General features: G+C 44.6%; 1 protein-coding gene across 11 annotated transcripts in view; it reads right to left on the bottom strand.

Moving 5' to 3' along the window:
• WIPF3 (WAS/WASL interacting protein family member 3) overlaps positions 1–19923 on the bottom strand; it is a 96480-nt gene that overhangs the window by 64125 nt on the left and 12432 nt on the right. For 9 of the 11 annotated variants that reach the window (XR_509039.4, XM_065587037.1, XM_065587040.1 and 6 more), the window contains exon 2: positions 15679–15835. Coding sequence is in view for 9 of the 11 variants with exons in the window: in XM_065587037.1 (XP_065443109.1) it covers positions 15679–15780 (102 nt within the window). In the remaining 2 variants the exon portion in view is untranslated. Of the gene's footprint in view, positions 1–14516; positions 14553–15470; positions 15603–15678; positions 15836–19923 lie in introns of those variants that run through there. The other 2 variants (XM_065587042.1, XM_065587039.1) reach the window with 2 other exon arrangements.

Raw genomic sequence — 19923 nt, 5'->3', positions numbered from 1 at the left:
TGAAAAGGAGTGTGACCAAAGACAAACAGAAATTTTACAGGTACTGCCTCCGCCATGTCCTGAGCTAGCAGGGAAAACAGGAGCAGAGGTAGTCTTTGCACATTGGGTGGCAGCTCCCAAGGGGGTTTCTGTGATCCAACCTGTCACAGTTTCCCTGCCAGCTCAGGACTCCAGCACCCTGTCTTGCTGAGCCAGACACCCCGTCTGCTCCAACACAGACCCAGGGTCTGAATTACTTTTTCCCCAAAGCTGCAAGTTTACCTGAAAACAGCTCACAGAAGTGTGCTTGTCTCTAGCACTCAGATGCTCAACTGCCAATGGGGTCTAAACCCAAATAAATCTGTTTTACCCTGCATAAAGTTATGCAGGGCAAACTCATAAATTGTTCACCCTCTATAACACTGATAGAGAGATATGCACAGTTGTTTGCTCCCCCAGGTATTAATACATACTCTGAGTAAATTACTAAATGAAAAGTGATTTTATTAAATACAGACAGTAGGATTTAAGTGATTCCAAGTAGTAACAGACAGAACAAAATAAGTCACCAAGCAAAATAAAATAAAATGCGCAAATCTGTCTAATCAAACTGAATACAGATAATCTCACCCTCAGAGATGCTTCAGTAAGTTTTTTCTCAAGCTGGACACCTTCCAGGCCTGGGCACAATTCTTTCCCCTGTCACAGCTCTTGTTCCAGCTCAGGTGATAGCTAGGGGATTCTTCATGATGGCTCCTCTCTCCCCTTTGTTCTGTTCCATCCTTTTATATATCTTTTGCATAAGGCGGGAACCCTTTGTCCCTCTGGGTTTCCACCCCACCCCCCTCACTGGAAAAGCACCAGGTTAAAGATGGATTCCAGTTCAGGTGACATGATCACATGTCACTGCAAGACTTCATTACCCACTTGCCAGCGCACACATATACAGGAAGACTCACAGGTAAACACAGCCATCTGCGGATAATGGTCCTTGTTAATGGGAGTCATCAAGATTCCAAACCATCATTAATGGCCCACACTTTACATAATTACAATAGGCCCTCAGAGTTATATTTTATATTTCTAGTTTTAGATACAAGAGTGGTACATTTATACAAATCGGATGATCATACTCAGTAGATTATAAGCTTTGTACCTTACAAGAGACCTTTTGCATGAAGCATATCCCAGTTACATTATATTCACTTATTACCATATTTTTTGAAAACTATCCCAGTTACATTATAGTCACTTATTATCACGTTTTTATAAAACCATATAGACTGCACAACGTCACACTGTCACTGGGAGAAAATACCAGACACTAAAGGGCTCTTTAATTTAGTGGAGAAAAGCATAATAAGAACTAGGGCTGTCATGTGATTAAAAAAATTAATTACGATTAATTGCCCTGTTAAATAATAGAATACCATTTATTTAAATTTGTGGATATTTTCTACATTTTCAAATACAACACAGAATACAAAGTGTACAGTGCTCACTTTATATTTATTTCTGATTACAAATATTTGCACTGTAAAAACAAAAGAAATAGTATTTTTCAATTCCCCTAATAAGATGAAAGAAGTAGAGCATGAGGCTGACCACAAATAAATTTGGAAGATGCAATTTTGAGGGAGTTAAGAAGCCTAAATCCTCCCATGCTGACTCTTTCTGAAAGAAGATTTCCAAGGGCCCATTCATGATGGAAGTCTACTCTATGTGCCACCACAGCTACACCATAGCCATGTGAATCATCTCTCTCTGACTTACTGATTTATCTCACAGGGGTGTGGTCAGCATAAATACTTGAGAAGTGCTCAGATTCTACAGTTATTTAAGAGTAAAAGGCATTTAGATGTTTGAAAGATTCTACCAATTATGGTAATATTAGTTATTTAAAAAAAAGGAAAATTGTGCTAGTATTTTTCAAACTCCAAGACACAGAAAAAACAGACGCAGTCCTCCCCTCTAGAGGGATCCCATCAGCCTGACCCTCCTCTTCTCCTCTCAGGTGCCCCCACACCAGTAGCCTTACCCTGTCTGCTCTCCTCATGCAGGAAGTGGTGCAGGTGGGGAACTGGAGGCAGTTCAAGGTCTCGTTGCCTCTTACCTTTTCCTGAACCTCATACCCATTCTCTCCCAGGAGCCTCAGGCCTTGAAGGAGCCCCCACTACCCTCCAGGGCCGGCTTTAGGGCGATTCCCCTGAATCGGGCCCTGTGCCCTTGCCGCCACCGGTAAGCCCTACCGGGGCGGCCGGCTTCCCGGGGGGCAATTTAAAGGGCCTGGGGCTCCCAGCAGGAACTGGAGCCCCAGGCCCTTTAAATTGCCACGAGAGCCCCACTTCTGGAGCCTTGGGATAGGGCTGCGGGGCTCTGGGAGCTATTTAAAAAGTCCGGGGTTCCCCTTGCTTCTACCTCCCTGGCCCTTTAAATAGGCGCTGGAGCCCAGCCGTTTCCCCAGGGCTCCCTCGGTTATTTAAAGGGCCGGGGCGGTAGAAGCAGGGGAACCCCGGGCCCTTTAAATAGCCCCCAGAGCTCTGGGGTAGCGGGGGCTCCGGCGGCTATTTAAAGGGCCAGGGCTCCAACTGCCACTGCCGCCCTGGTCCTTTAAATAGCTGCAGGAGCCCCGCTGCTTCTCCAAGGATCCCACACCTATTTAAAGGGCCGGGGCGGTGGAAGCAGGGGAGCCCCTGCCCTGCCTGCAGCCAGCCCCTGCTGCACCCCCACCTGCACCAGCCCTGCACCCCCTGCCCTGCCCGCAGCCAGCCCCTGCTGCACCCCCTGCCCTGCCCGCAGCCAACCCCCCGTCTCCAGCCAGCCCCTGCTGCACCCCCTGCCCTGCCCGCACCAGCCCCTGCTGCACCCCCTGCCCTGCCCGCACCAGCCCTGCACCCCCTGCCCTGCCCGCAGCCAACCCCCGTCTCCAGCCAGCCCCTGCTGCACCCCCTGCCCTGCCCGCACCAGTCCCACACCCCCTGCCCTGCCTGCAGCCAGCCCTGCCTAAGGGCTTCAGCCCTGGGTGAGGGGGCTCGGACTTTAGTCCCCCCGCCGGGGTGGTGGGGTTTAGGCTGGCTCAAGTATACACATTGCACGACCTTTTAAACTGGGTAGAATCAGATTAGAGTTTTCTGCATGATTAATAGTGAAGCTTAACTTTCTAGAGGACTGTTAAGCTTCAAGCACTACCCACGTGAGGAAATGCTACCACGCAAACATTCTTTCAAATAGAGCACAAGTGAGGACACAGCCAGATAGCTTCATGGTAGATTATTATCCTCAAAGAACGACACAGCCAGTTTCATGCCATCTATGCTCAGCTCAATAGTTATTAACTATGGCCTCACTATTAATCATGCAGAAAACTCTAATCTGATTCTACCCAATTTAAAAGGTCGGGCAATGTGTATACTTAGGTAGGTTGTGTCTACCCTAGACTTATTTCTCAAATTCTCATCGCTGTACTCATGGGCGGTGGGTATAATAGGCCAGGGGAGGCTCTGCTGTGGCCACCAGATCCCCACGTTCCAGGGTCTGGCGGCCAAGTTTTTGTTTTATTATGCCCCATGCATGTTCCGGGGTGGCTGAGGAGGCACATACCACCTCCTCAGCCACCCCGGAACGTGCCTGGGGCACATCAAAAGCGTCTTAACAGGTTGGGTCCGGGAAGGGGAGGCATGGCGCGGCTTCGGCCAGCCTGGGGCTCCTTGGGACTTCAGCCAGGCAAGGGGGAGTGCTGCAGGCTGCAGCCAGCCCGGGGCACCTCCAGGCGAGGCGGGGAGTGCTCAGGGCTTTGACCAGCCCAGGCTTCCTGCAGCCGAGGGGGGCACTCTGGGAGGGGGGCTTGTGGCTCCAGCTGCGGGGGGAGGGGGGAGAAGCAGGGGGTCTCGGGGCTCCGGCCGTGGGGCGGAGCCAGGAGCTAGCCTCCCCAAAGGGGGGCTCCACCCACTGCCCATGGCTGTACTTTCTCTTGGACAGAAGATCTTGTCTGTTTTCTGGATCAGAAAGAAGGCCCTGAGTCAGTTTGTATAGCAAAAACCATTTCTTTGTCTGTTGGTCTCCAGAAACCCCAGTTTAAACCAGTATATGCTAGCTTCCCCAAGGGTGGTACCTCTCTCGAGGTGTTTACAATCTGAGTGATTCTCCTTAATCACCACTCAGTGCTCTTAGTTCCAGCCAGAGCTGTGGCAACCATCCCCCCCTGGAGTTGCACACAATCCTTGGCACACAGCAATACATAAACTTAACACAATATGGTCCCAAAGATACTGCATGTGGTTGCAATATCCCATCACAATAGCCATGGTGGGAAACAGAAAGGAAAAAAGTAGCATAGACAAGGCTTTAACTGTCTGCAGCTGGATCTGAGCACTCATTTCCATCATCACTCCTACTGCTGCCACCACCACCAGCACACACCAATCCAGTTAGCGAAATCCTCCTCCTGTAACATGGACGCTGCACAGTCAGACAATATGAAATATTGTACATCTTATTTCAAATCTGGATCAGCTCTACAACAAGCAAAATGTTGGGCAGATTGAGGGATTATGGCCAAAATTCTCAAATGTGAGTGTTTAAATGTAAGCATCTAAATCAGCGGTTCTCAAACTGTGGGTTGGGACCCCAAATGGGGTCACCAGGGCTGGTGTTAGACTTGCTGGGGCCCAGGGCTGAAGCTTGAACCCCACTGCCTGGGGCCGAAGCCTAAGGGCTTCAGCCCTGGGTGAGGGGGCTCGGACTTTAGTCCCCCCGCCGGGGTGGTGGGGTTTAGGCTGGCTCAAGCTTTGGTTCGCCCCTCCTGGGGTCATGTAGTAATTTTTGTTGTCAGAAGTGGGTCCCAGTGCAGTGAAGTTTGAGAACCCCTGATCTAAATCCATGTTTAGTTAACTGAACAGAAGTGATATGGATTTTTCAGAAGTGCTGAGCCGCTTTTATTTACTGTAGGTGCCTAACTTTCCGGCATCCAAGTTTGACCAGGCTGGCGTATGCTTTTGTATCAAGTTCTCTTTCTACAGGGCAGGCTTTCAAACCATTTCAAACACACAATCACACAGGGCACCAAGGTGGATGGCAATGTGAACTCTGCAGTACAGTCAGGGCCGGCTACAGGCACCAAGCACCCAAGCACATGCTTGGGGCGGCTCCTGGTAAGGGGCGGCGGGGGGAGCCCGGCGCGGCATTCTGCGGGGAGGGGGGGGCGTTCCGGCGGCACGGCAGTCAGCGGGGGGCGGGCTCTGGCGGCGCGGGGGGGGGGCGTTCCGGCGGCGCTCGGCGGGGGGGGGGGAGGGCAGCGCGGGGCTCGGCGCTCGGGGTGGTGGTTCTGGCGGCGCTCAGCACAGGGGGGCGGGCTCCGGCATGCGGCGCTCGGCGGGGGGGGGGCGCGGGCGCGGCGCTGGAGGGGGGTTCCGGCGGCGCTCGGCGGGGGGCGGGCTCCGGTGGCGCGGCGCTCGGGGGGGTTCCGGCGGCACTCGGCGCAGGGGGGGGGGCGGCGCTCGGCTGGGGGGCTCGGGAGGCGGCGCTCGGCTGGGGGGCTCAGGGGGCGGCGCTTTTTTTTGCTGCTTGGGGCAGCAAAAAAGCTAGAGCCGGCCCTGAGTACAGTCAATCTCAAGTCCTCCAAAACCATGAGTCAGCCTGCCCCCAACCCCCCCAAAAAATCACAAGATTGGTTTAAAAATCTCTTGATTTTTAAAAACAATAAATATTAAGGGTTTTTTATTTGCCTTTTGGTTTCACATGATCAAGCTTTTCTCCACATCTATGAGGGCTAGCATTCCCTCCCTCCCAGAAAGATGAGATTCTCATGTAATGACATAATTCCAGGAGCTGAGACTTGAAGAAAAATGCCAAATACCACAAGACTCAAAATTAAGTCATGAGAGTTGGCAACATTGACTCTGTATTTGCACGGCACCTAGGGGTCCTGGTCCATAATGAGGGCTCCTCTGTACTACAGTAATACAAGTACATAATAACAGTATCTCTGACCTCCTACAAGCATCATAATTTAATCTAGGCCTACTCTAAAGAAACTATATGATTCACCTTGTCTGGCTACCTACACAAACACATTCTAAGGTTTTAAATGACCTTTTGTATCCATGAAAAACTCTAATCAGTTTAAGGCTAGGAAAAAATGAACATCTTTTCAGTTTCTTGTACCATCACATTCCAGCAATGTACAGAAGTTTAACTCAAGGCATTGTGTGGGATTTTTTTTTAACTGACAGGTTGTAAGAATAGTACCAATTGACTGGCTGAAATCTATTGCAAATTCCACCAGTCACAATTTGCACCTGCAGTATGTGTATGTATTGCAGATGGCCTAGTGGTATTTCAGTGAGTTACACTCAGCAAAGTTATGTACAAGTCATATGGATGAAAAACTTATGGCCGTTCTGGTTTGGAATGCTTTCTATTAAAGTCAGATGTTAAGCATGATGGAGGATATTATAAAAACAGCCTTGTACAGAACACAACTGCTTAAATGAAGTGTGCTTCCTATCAACAAAGTCAGCATGATCCTAGTTAACATATCATTCTAGAGTATTATCACCTATAAATATATGCAGTACATGTCCTTGTACCAGTCCAGACAGAAATAAATTGAGCAATGTCATCTTGGCATGGTTTTATCTTTGTATTCATATTGCCCCGCTGAATACAGAAGGTTATATATAAAGATTACAGTGTCATGCAGCTTGAACTGTAACAGTTCAACATGACTACAAAAGAAGTACCACTCCTTTGCAAGTCAGCCTCTTCCACTATAAAAAAAAAAATCAAATAAGTGGGTATCCACAAATATCCCAATTATTTGAGCAGTTACAGTCTGTATGGTGACAACACTGTCTACAAGAAGATCATCTCCAACTATACTAGTATCAGACAGCACAATGGGATACATACTCAAGACACACAAGTTTTCTTCATTACTCAATGCGAGGCAAATTGAAATCCACACACAAACAGCCGGCGGGAAAAAAGCAAGCTAACCCCTTCTACCATTTTTTAAGATGCTCCATATGAAGCTAAAAACATTGAGATTATATTGAGACCAATTTATCCTTTTTTTTTTTTAATTAAGCTTCTCATCACCACTTTTACAGAGAGTGGCCCAGGAAGAGAATGGGCCAAACTCCAAATTCAGACTCTAATCTGAGTGGTAATATGCAGGGATACCATAAAAAGACAGGGCTGGGGGTGCAGTATTGCCAACTCCAAGCTTTCAAAAAATCATGAATCAGACCTCAAAATCATGAGATTAAAAAAATATTTGGAAGCTCTTTTTGCTTGTCTTCTGAACTTTTAGAGTACACTTGGTTTGTGTTTTCAAGCTTTCTGCTACAACAACAAGGGCTACAAATTTCCCTTTAAGTGAAAACTGAGATTCTCATGTCATCAGTTGTCCCCAGGCGCAGCTTTAAGAAAACCACCAAATATCGCAAGATTCTTGATAAAGTAATGGGAGTTGGCAACACTGGCACTGATGAGTGGTCTAAAAAGAAAAAAAGAGTGTTTTTCTTTAGTCCGTTGGTGACTGTGATTCAAGAAATCCTGCCTCTAGAGTTAATAAAGAAAGCACTGGAAAACTAGGGTTACCATACGTCCGGATTTTCCCGGACATGTCCGGCTTTTTGGGCCTCAAATCCCCATCCTGGGGGAAATCCCAAAAAGCCGAACATGTCCGGGAAAATAGGGACGTGCTGGGCCGGGGCCGGCGGTGCTGGGCCGGGGGTGCTTGGCCGGGGGGTGCGGAGCCGGGGGCCGGGCCGGGCCTGGTGGTGCGGGGCCGGGCCGGGGGTGCTGGGCCGGGGGCGGGGCCGGCGGCCAGCGGTGCTCGGCCGGGGGCTGGCCCGGGGGTGTGGGGCCGGGGGCCAGGCTGGGGCCGGCAGTGCTGGGCCGGGGCCGGGGGTGCTCGGCCGGGGTTGGCCCGGGGCCGGCACCCCAGGAGCCGAGCCAGGCTGGAGACGCTGGGGCCGGCCGCCGGAGGGAGCCGCTTGGTTGCGGGGGCCAGACTGGGCTGCATCTCCTTCCCCCACCCCACCCCCAGCTTACCTGCTGCCTGCTTCAGGCTTCCCGCGAATCAAATGTTCGCGGGAAGCAGGAGAGGAGGCGGAGTTGGGGCGGGGACTTTGGGGAAGGGGTGGGGTTGGGGCATGGGCGGGGCTGGGGCCCTGTGGAGTGTCCTCTTTTTGGACACTCAAAATACGGTAACCCTAGGAAAACTCAACAGGAATGCTTAGCTCCTCATGCCAAATGGTCCAGGCCTTCCAGCAATCCAGCCTGCCTCTCTGTAGCTATTAAAGTCAAACAAATTCAAGCTGCATTTAATATAAGAAACCTATTTTTACATATGCCCCAATACTGCAGTATTTGGGAAATCTTATGATTCTGGAGCCTGTTTAAAGGCTTAAGAAAAATATGGAGCAAAATAGATACTTTGGGGGTAAAAACTGACTGGTAGTTCAAGGTCTACAGACTAGGAAGTTAAAGGCTGCAATAGAATCAGGACTGCCTACTGATAACACGCTGCACTGCCTTGTGAGAGATCCAGATTTGACTTGCACCCCTAGTTCCTTATCTCGCTATTCTGCAGGATCTGCATTCTCCTCAAAATTGGGTAGAAAGTGACTGCATGACTTCATAAAGAACCTCTGCATTCAGATGAGCAGCAGCATTTACTGCCTCTAAGATCACCTCTTAACCTGGAAGGAGAGTCATTTTTTCTCCTTAATTTCTTTATATCTGAGAGTCTTACTGCAGCCAATTCTAGCTGCTACAGAATTAAAAAAAAAAAAATACAACCACCTGAAAAGAGATTTCTAACCAAAGGTGGCATTAGATCACTCCTTCTAGAAGTTAGGAGAAAGACAGAAGTCAAAGTCTATTTGAAACACAGCCAAGATCTGACATTGCTCAAAAGTATTGTGACCTTTCACCTCTACATCTGGGAGAACCTCTTAACTGAACTAATAGAAGAACACTAAGAAATATTCAGAAGTTACATGAATCATGTACCTGACTTAAAAGTATTCAAAGATATATCCAAAATGCATGAGGCAGTAAATTCCCGTGCTATTCAACCAAGTTGTTCTACATGTATTATTTCCATTTCTGAACATTAGCAGTACAAAAATGTCATAACGGCAAAACAACTCCTACGCAACTTCAGAGATAACACTGTAGTTTTCCAATTTTCTTAAGCAGGCTTACAAGGTTTTCTCTGACAAAACATAGCAACTGCATGAAAGAGAAGAAGGAAAAAGTCCCCCACTGCAGAGATCATCTGATGTTTTCCCTAACGTTGGAAATTCTATCTCTGTGTAAATTATGCATTTATCACACTGTTATATAGAGAGGAATTGTTCCTCTGAGGTTTTTAATGCAAGAGTAGAAAGTTAGGTACAATAGCCAATTGAAGAAACCAGTAGATTGCCATATGTTCAGCAGCTATTGTAATTTTCCCTTAACTCTATTTCATTAAATAAGAATTCAGGAAGTTATAATTAATCCATGTGATAATTTACATTTAGCGTTATTTCAGGTTTTACATTGTACTAACTAAATGCTTTCCTGAAGCAAGAACGTTTTTCACCTTTGCTTTTAAAATAACAATGGGCCAAATACTCCTGGTGTAATTCTATTGGTTTTAATTATTTGAGCCATTGTGTCTTTTTGGTTCATTTCTGCCCTGACCCTTCATTATAAAGAACAAAATAATTCTGAAGAGAGGCAGAAATATTTTCTTAAACTTCAGAAATGTCTGAATTATTAAACAAAAATCTACTGTGAGGGTCTAATACATACAATACACTTCCTAAAATATCAACATTTTAACAGTATCAGAGGGGTAGCCGTGTTAGTCTGGAACTATAAAAAGCGACAAGGAGGCCTTTGGCACCTTATAGACTAACAGAAGTATTGGAGCATAAGCTTTCGAAGTGGGTATTCACCCTGAAAGCTTATGCTCCAATACTTCTGTTAGTCTATAAGGTGCCACAGATGTTGTCTATAACATGCCAACAGATGTTGATTGAATACATCAGAAATGAATGCTTGTAGACACATGCAGGAGATCAGTAAACTGATTACTGCACTTTAAAACAAATAGCAGGTTATCGAAACAAAACATCTACTCTCATTCTTCTCTTGCGAGCTTCAGCAATGACATCTTTGTAATCCTTCTAGTTCCAGACCAGTGCCTGTTTTTAACATTATCATGGGCTGTTATAGAAACCCATTCCCCTACCAAATAAAAAAATACGTACACTTCAAAAAAAAAAAAGAGCTGAGGAAAACAGAAAGATTAGAAAGTTTAAGTGAAACAAACTCCTTCAGTTTTATTGGACTATGAGGACAAACTCCTCAATTGCCCCCTTTCCATCAGGAGGACCCAGATTTAAGACTCTATAAGCCACTGCCTGAACCTATGCCCCATCATTTTTTTTTCTTCCTACAACTCCCACTCCGTTTTATCTATGACCCCTGAAGGCAGGCACACAAAGTGATGCTCAATTACTCCCATTAGTTATATTTACATTTTGTATCAGCCTCCTATCATGCCACATAAATATCTAACAAGTAGCACCTACACCTGTTGCTGCATGTATACCCCGCCCCATGTTCCCTCAAAATTCATTTGAAAGCCTTGTTTTATTACATGCTCAAGCAGCCAGGAGTTTTTCAGCTGTTGGGCACAGGTGGTTCCTAACATGCCTTGAATTCCATCTTTGTATCATTTCAACATTTTTTGTGACTGCTTGTATGATAGAATTACAAGGAAATGGAAAAAAAACAGGTCAGTTATGAAATAAGTAGAACACAGTTTTATAATTAAAGCATTCATATCAGAATATCTCCAAGCTCAAGAGATTTAAAAACCAGTATAAACCAAACTAATTTTCTTCTGACTCAAGAAAGGCATTAAAATTGCAAAGGACTCAAGAGCAAACAGCAGTTTGGGGTTTGGAGAAAGGAAAAGATGCAACATCATTGAGGATTGTGGCTTAACAAGGGATCCAGACTTATAGATGAGATCTTGATAAAATATGCAGGCAAGTAGGTAATGTAAGAACTATTTCACTTACCCTGGGGAGTGGAAGTTCTTAACATCTCAAGTGGCCAGGGTAACCCTATATACTCCAAAGTATTGGTGACATTTAATAAAATTGGTGCAGCGTGATCTTGATCCATGATTATTCTAACCACGTTGCATATGCAAGTACTTCTTGACCATGTCACACAAATAAGAACATAATAAGGCAGGTATGGCACAAGGGTCAAAAAGCCTGACAGACACAAACTGAAGGGCCACAACTCAATCCATCAATGGCAAAGCCAAAGGGAGACAGAAAAAAAGAAAGGAGACTGCAGGAAAGTAGAAATGAGATGCTCCACCAAACTGAACCCAACAATCCTGCTCTGTTTCAGCTGTTTTCCTTACATTTTTTTCTTAAAACTTAGTTCCATCTCAGTCCTCCTCTCTGTTCTTACTCTCTTTCCTTGTGTTCAATCTCATCTTGTCCCCACTCTCCTTACATCAACACTCTTCTACTCTACCAGCCTCAACTCTTTGCCCCCTTAATTCTTCAGCATCCATCTTTTCCCTTTGTTAGACTTCGCCTGGCCTGAATCAGCTATTTCGTTCTGTCACAATGACAAAAACAAAGTGGGAAGTAATTGACTGGTTCTTCTTTAACAAATGTCATCCGATCTGTGTAAGCGCAAGGACTCACTCTCTGCAGGTTCACCTGAATTAACTAGCAGCAAAGCCAGATGCCAGATCACACCTCCATAACAACATTTCATAAGTGTTATGTGATCACCAAATAAAAGCTGTTCTATCTTCTAGATAAAATACCAAGATAAGCTCCCACACAAGATATGAGATCTTTCAGGATAATTTTTTTCATAAAATATCCATCACACGGCTTTTCCCCTTATTCTGAAGGCCAACCTGACAAGCTCCCCTTAGTGACAGCAAAGATGAAAACTGCAGAGGTCCATGTATGAGTATCCAGGACTCTTAAAAATAATATAATTTCATAGCCCATATAATTGCATGCTTGAAAATGCAGGGTATTTAAATACTAAATGCAGCCCTTGTGGCTTGTCTACACACAGAAGCTGCACCAGTTTAACTTAAATCAGTTTAATTAAATTGATGCAACACTTGTGTGTGGAGACTCTTGTATCAGTTTAAACCGGGCTTATGTCTTTCCACATACAAAACTTGTGCTGGTTTAACTAAATCAGTATAAAAATTACCCCTTTACTTACATGTGTGTGTGTGTAGACTCAACTGTGTGCACTGACGAGGCAAAGCTTGTTTCAATAGTATTTTTATATTACTGCCTATCATTTTTATATTTCCATTCTCCAGCAGTAAATTCAGCAGCTGTAGCAACAGCTGGGCAGTTTTAGCAGCTGTAAGATACAGATGCCAAATTCTAGACAATATCTTCCTAGCAAAAGAATCTAGGGTCTGTAGCTACTTGTTATGGATTCCCTTTAGCCAGATCCACAGTTGTAATAGGGCTTTGACCTATGTCAGCATTTTGCTTCTGTAGAACTAACTGGACGCTGAGGGCCTCTTAAAGATGGTCGTCCCTCTGATTCAACTTTAGCAGAGAAGATTCCTTTCACTGTTATGCGAGAATAACATTTGGCAGAATTGTCCTAATAATTCTTTATGCAGGATCCATTTACTCCCTTTAAATTATGCACTTGTGCTGGAAGATTTTCCAAATTCCAGCTGACAGGGTAATGTACTGAGTATGCTTTATAAATTAGAAATACATTTTGTAATTCATTAAAATGAAATGATGGGAAGATGTCAGCATTCTCTGGCAATAGAGGGAGAGCAAAATTCAGGGTAAAACGTAACCCCTTTGGAGGCAGAGTATGAACTGTCTGAAGCCAGCTGCTGCATATTCTAAAAGCTCCTTATGTCTGAGATATTTCCATTTTTCCCCAACAGATATAGTGCCATGTGTGACAAGTAATGGGAGGCAGTAACCAGACCTACTGCAGAAAACAGTAGCAACACATTTAGTTGGGCCTCTGCTACACAGTCTTCCAGAAGGGATTTGCAACTAACACAGGAAGTGGGGGAGGGAGAGAGAGATATTTACACCAAAGAAGAATTAGGCCAGTTACCAGTCTGCCAGAGAACATGTTTAGTTCTAGAGAGGAATAACTCTGAGGTAGATTGCTGAGAATGTTGGGTCGTTAAGGTGCCATCTAGTCCCTAAGGAAAACACCTGCCACAGAGTTGCCTCCAACTGGTCTAGACTGGTGATCTCGTAACTGAAGTGGTTGACGTTTTGGCCAGATTCTAAAGTGTGATGTGGCCACTTTCCACTGTGCCACCAGCATAAACTGGCCCTAAAACCAGTATAACCAGTCAGAGGATCATCCCAGTGCAGGAATGAACTTACATGGAACTGATCTAGAGGCTCTTATTCCACAACCCCTTCCTGCTGATGGTATACCAGGAAAAAGTGGCATGGCCAGGACATCCCTTTGTTATGCTGGTCTTTGGCTGGGTTCTCAGCCACTGGGGCCATTTATAGCTGGTGTAAGGTAGAATAGCCTGATGACAGCACTTACTCTGTGCTGGGAAACTGGCTGTAACAGGATCTGGGAGTGCAATGTTGAGCTTTAAGCCACTTTTGCACACATATGCACACTTCCTACACTTGGGACTCCCACACTTGGGTCATAGCTGAGGACCTGTCCCTTTGTATATCATGGCCAAAATGTTCAAACTGGATGCCTAAAGTTAGGTGCCTAAATATAGGTGGCTAATGTTAAGAGAACAGCACCTGCAGCTTCTATTGACTTCCATAGCAGCTGCGGGCGTTAAGCTGCTCTGAAAATCAGGCCACCTATTTAGGTGTATCACTGGATTTGTGAGACAAACATCAGGAAAACTTTAGTCAATATGCCTGAAAATCAAAATTAAACCAGAGAAACCAGAATTCCTCCACCTGTATGTTTTCAGCCCAAGCACTATTCTCTTCCCTTCCCCCTTCACCACCTTACATGTTTTTGATAGTTTTGTGGGCGGTTCAGTTTGTGAACACCTTAAAACGTGGAATGTCAATTAAAGAAGGTGCAAGGTAATTTCTCCCTAGGAGAGGACAAAGTTGGAACATAATCAAATAAAACTGATAGACTCCTTCACAAAATGGGAATGGATGTCAGAGCAGGAAAGAGAAGTTCAAGGGTCTGAAGTATGTATTTATATCAGCACCAGAAGGCATAAAAGAAATCAAGCTCTATTTTTGAAAGAGTTGGGCACTTATTTCTACAGAGATAGAAAACTAATGCGTGCTGCAAGGAGTAGAGCCATGGCAGAGAAAGTGTGCGAGGAAATCAGAGATGCTTGGCCTTGACTATGGCTATTCATTATTTTCTCTACAGTCATAACTTCAAGGCTGAAACACCCAATAAACAAGTGATTGCAACACATAAAAAAGGGCCTGAAGAAGCATTCCCAAGGATCAGCATAACCAAAGTACAATAAGAACCTGGAATTCCAGCCAGGGCATCAGCCGCTCGCTGCAAGGGCACATGCACTGGTTGGTGATCTGTTACATACAGTAGCTGTACCTGTGAACATGATAAAAGCATCATGTGGTGGATCCCCAGGAAGGAAAACAGCTAAGGATAAAACACTACAATCCTTAATACAAGCTATTAGAAATGAAAGAAGAAATCAACACTTCCCACTTGCACATTTTCAAACTAAAATCAAGCTCTCTGTGTTTTGGGGAGTACTTATGAGTGCTAAATTTGCGTGCGCATACATGCGCGCACACACACGCACGCACACACACACACCCCTCTGGCCTAGGTTTTTGTTCCAAACACCTGATCCAAAATACATTGCAGGCATAGAGAATAAGACGGAGAATATCTTATTGCCCTTATATAAATCCATGGTACGCCCACATCTTGAATACTGCATACAGATGTGGTCTCCTCATCTCAAAAAAAGATATACTGGCATTAAAAAAAGTTCAGAAAAGGGCAACTAAAATGATTAGGGGTTTGCAACGGGCCCCATATGAGGAGAGATTAAAGAGGCTAGGACTTTTCAGCTTGGAAAAGAGGAGACTAAGGGGGGATATGATAGAGGTATATAAAATCATGAGTGGTGTGGAGAAAGTGAATAAGGAAAAGTTATACACTTGTTCCCATAATATAAGAACTAGGGGCCACCAAATTAAATTAATAGGCAGCAGGTTTAAAACAAATAAAAGGAAGTTCTTCACACAGCACACAGTCAATCTGTGGAACTCCTTGCCTGAGGAGGTTGTGAAGGCTAGGACTATAACAGGGTTTAAAAGAGAACTAGATAAATTCATGGAGGTTAAATCCATTAATGGCTATTAGTCAGGATGGATAAAGAATGGTGTCTCTAGCCTCTGTTTGTCAGAGGATGGAGATGGATGGCAGGAGAGAAATCACTTGATCATTACCTGTTAGGTTCACTCCCTCTGGGACACCTGGCATTGGCCACTGTCAGTAGACAGGATACTGGGCTGGATGGACCTTTGGTCTGACCCAGTATGGCCGTTCTTATGTTCTTTGCCCCTGCTATTATCACAATAATCTGAAATAAATCTGAAAAATAATCAGAAAAACATTTACCTTGCTACACTAATCAAAATGAAAAGCAGATCTTACCAGAGGTAATGAAGATCGCAATGGTGGAGGTGGTGGGGGTGGTCCTCCAGAAGCTGGGAGAGGTGGTGGCGGAGGGGGAGGAGGCGGTGGCGGCACAGGCATCTGTCAAGTTTCTAGCTTCACTCCGTTATGAAAGATTCCAGCTGAACTCTAAATCCTGGGGGGCGGGAAAAAATGTCCTTACATATCGCAAACAGAACAGTCCCAGCCAAATCGCTAGCTCTCAGCAGACTGAAGACTTTTGTACCCTACAGCCTCTAGTACTACAGTATGAACAGCCCTCATTACAGATATCTGAAGATAACATTCGTCTAAAGAGCCAGTTCACATAGCTGGACAGCTTCCATAAATTCTAAATGTACCGATGCCAACCTGTCCAACTTCAGCTATTAGATTAATCCAGCTCATAACTTGAAATGCAATTATTCTAAAAAGAACAAATTACAATAAGCCAAATCTTGAAGCCCTTATTCAGACGAAACTTCATTTTAAGGAGAGTTTTGTATTTCTATAGATAGATAAAGAACTTTGTAAGGATTTTTTGGATTGGGTCCAATACAAAAAAAAAAAAAGACATGACTGAATAATAAACAAAGAAACAATTTTCCAGAATAGAGTTTCATTAAGTGAATTACTACTTCCAAAGAACAGCACTCCAAGCACCAGAAATTTCAGGTATTAGTCAGATATGTATAGCATCACTGTCATTTTTTAATTTTCAATTTATTTTCCAAATTTTTTAGTAATATACCAAATCAAGGGGAAAAAAAGGATTTTTGATTTTCCAATAAAAGGATGAGGGTAATTATTTACAAATAGAGAACTGCAGATTCTGGAGGACTGCAAAGATTGGGGAAATAATTTTAAAATACATTATTTTTAGTAATTTAACTCTGAGGTAGATTGCTGAGATTTAAAATAAATACAGAATTTGAAGATGTTATACAGGTCAAGTTTAGTATTATGGGTTTGGGTGATTGACTCTGGTTCATGAGTCTAGGTATTTTTTAAGTATGGCGCTCTCCATAGTTGTATTTCATGAGCATCAGTGAACTAGTGCCAGATTTTTCCTATCATTTGCTAAGAAGAATGGATTGGTGTGTCCTAAAATTCCTAGTTGGATTTAGTTGAGTGATGGCTATGATGGTTCTCAGGGTGCCCATGACTGAGAGCCACCTTGTTACCATCTTGGCTCCAGCATGAAGGAAACTTGTTTGTGCTTATGTGGGTGTCAGCTCCTTGACTCTACCAGCCCGTTATCAACTCAAGCACTCTCTTGTGGGAATGCTAGCCCTTCCTTTGCTTTTCAGTTTAATAGGTGCACCTCAGTCCCCAACCCCCTTGGAAGCATTGCCCTGTAGCATCCAGCCCCTTCTCCACTGAACACTCACAGAAACACCAGGCCAGCTATCACCAAGGGAACATCGTACACACCAGCCTATATGATTCATCTCAGGATCAGCTCCTTATATAGTACCACAGCATTGAGAGATATTTACAGTGAAAACAACAATAAGTTTACTATCAAAGAGTCAAGAGATAGTGAATAAGGATAATGGAATCAAAAGGTTACATATAAAAGAAAATCATAACATGCTTTCTAGAGACTACACCTATCAGGCTAACCTTCTGTCTACAGAAGTTTATCTCACCTCAAAGGTCCTTTGCAGAATTTCAACCAAGGCTGGTTGTGATCCCATTTTCATGAATGTAGTTGCACTGCTCAATTACTTCCTAGGTGCAGGATAAAGGGGTGTTTTCCTTGCCTTTTCCTTATATTCCCCCAAAGTACCCAGACTCATGATAGCCAGATATCCTTTCCCCCCGCCCCCCTCAACATGGCTTATTCTCTGGTGTGCTGCCTCCCTGTTTATTTCACATCCTCCCTGCATTGACTTCATATGTAAATAGAGCTTCCATTGTGTTAGCTTACAATGCTTAATTTACATGCAAACAGAGACAGGTGAAGAAATATCTTTTGCCTGACAGAAAACCTGTTTGTTATCTCTGCCCTGATACAGACTTTAGAACGTATTTCCAATATACCTATATAACTCCTTACATAGCATCTATACATACATTTTACAATTATATTAATGACCAATGTGACCTGGCTTTCATTTAAGACTTCACCTGACATTCTTTCGTGAACCAGAATGTACATACCAGGATCCGGACATTCCTGTAACCCCCTTGCCAGTTGGCACTGAAGGGTTCATGGGTCATTGAGGCATCCAAGGAAAGACCAAATTATTCAGTTTGGCATCACATTACCTTTAGTATTAGGACAATACTAAAAGCTCTGCTGTCGGATATTTAAACTCACAATATTAGCAATTCATCTGTTATTACGCCTTCTAGCTGGCAAAACAGTAGACATTACAATGCCCAAGTTTATGTTACTAAAGAAAAGCAATAAATACCATGACAGAGTGAATCAATGCGAAATGGGACAAAGCTTCAGCATCAGGACCAGAGGACCCAGCCAATGATTTTTTTTTTTAAACCGGCAAGATGGTTTTAGATTAAACAATTTTTTTTTCAGTATTGTAGTGACCATGCTGACTCAGTAGTGGCATCTCCGAGTCCATCCCTTCCAGCATGAGCTGGAAGAAAAACATTGTCCACAGATCATGCTAGTAACAGTAGAGACTTATTTCAGCATCCAGCCAACAGATGGCTCCACGATGCTAAGTGAAGTGGACAAAGAGGTGACACACAGAGCCTGGGCAACCAGGGAGAGAGCCATTGGGTTATAGGTGTGAACAGCAGGCAAGTGCTGGCAGCCCAGCTGGCTGGGGAGAGAAGGTCAGGCCCCAAAAGCTGAAAGCTAAGCCTGGAAGCAGATCGTTGGTGGCAGGAGGCCCGCAGCAGCAGAGTATGGGATGAACAGCCTAAAAGTAGCAGGTGAGACACAGAGAACAATCTGGAGAGGTCCCCAGTGAGACCAGAGAGGACAGGACTGATCTCTGGCCAGTGGGTCTACAGGCCTGCACTGAATTGTCTGTTAGCCCACATACAAGGCCAGAGTAGCCTTATACCCCTCCTATTGGACTTCCCTAGGAGTCAAGTTATTCTCTTTTATGATACCTGTTTAAGAATATGCCTAGAATATCAGCACATTTTCTTTCTGCCAGACCTAGCAAAGTATCTTTTTCTTTTAAAGCTAGGAGTGGGCAAGTTATTATTGGAGACAAACCAAGGGCTAGAATCTAGAGCATCTGCATCATTTACCTCCCAGCTCATGGGACACAGAGCACACTGCCAATGGGGACCAGTGGGCCACAGCACCCAGTGACACTCTGCAGTGTGGTTAGTTACAATCTCTTTTATCATATCTCAGCTAGTTGTCTAGAGAAAGCAGCACCTCTACTATCCCACCCCCCTTATTCTCAGATACAAAAAGTCATTACTATAGTAATGTCTCCTTTCCTCAATCAAGCCATTCAAAAGCATGCCCATAATGGCAAGGAGTCTTATCTACTGATAGTGTTTCTGTTTCATTTTTTTCTACTCTGCAACACTGGACTTTAATTTTCAATATGAATTGGGTTTGGAAAAATATTCTGAATGGAACCCCACCCCCCCCCCCACCCCCCCGTTGTTGTTTTTTTTTGGTTACAGAACACATGCATGGCAGGGGGGTAAAGGATACCCCAGAGGGGCTGACAGGTAGGAGAAGGAAATGTAAATCAGAGTTCATTATTTCCAGGCTTGACCTTTAAAAAGCTTATTAGCTGGCTTTCCTTCAGCCCCACACTCAGCACCCTTTCCAGCCTCCCCATTCAGGCTCAGAATCCCTAGCTGACATCACCTCTTCAGCCCCCTTCATGGCCAGTGATGCTCACCTGTCTCCAGCACAATGACTAGCATGTGCAGCAGACAAGTTCTGACAGGTCTGGGCAGAGGCGATGGGTTTTGCATGTAAAATTTCAATTTGCCCAACTGGACTGCAGAGGTGGAGGCTTTGTTATTTGCACACAGCTGGGTTAGTGCTAGGGAAATGGGTACATACAAAAAGGTGTGCACACTCCAGTGGAAGCAGAGATGAAGTCCTACAGTGAAAATCAGGCTCTTAAAATAGAGGTCCATTACTGTATGATCTGCAAACGTCAGTGAATAGGATTGTTATGTGTCAGTAAGCGAACCTCTTCTCTACTTATGTCATTGATGTGTGGTTAGTACACCAGGTTCTCTTGGTACGAAGCAATAAAATCTTTCATACTTTCACTTACACTTTTGCTA

Source organism: Chrysemys picta, chromosome 2, assembly GCF_011386835.1.
Source record: "Chrysemys picta bellii isolate R12L10 chromosome 2, ASM1138683v2, whole genome shotgun sequence".
NCBI classification, from domain to species: Eukaryota; Metazoa; Chordata; order Testudines; family Emydidae; genus Chrysemys; species Chrysemys picta.
Note: the sequence above shows the minus strand (reverse complement) of the source record. Positions and strands in the feature narration are given on the sequence as shown.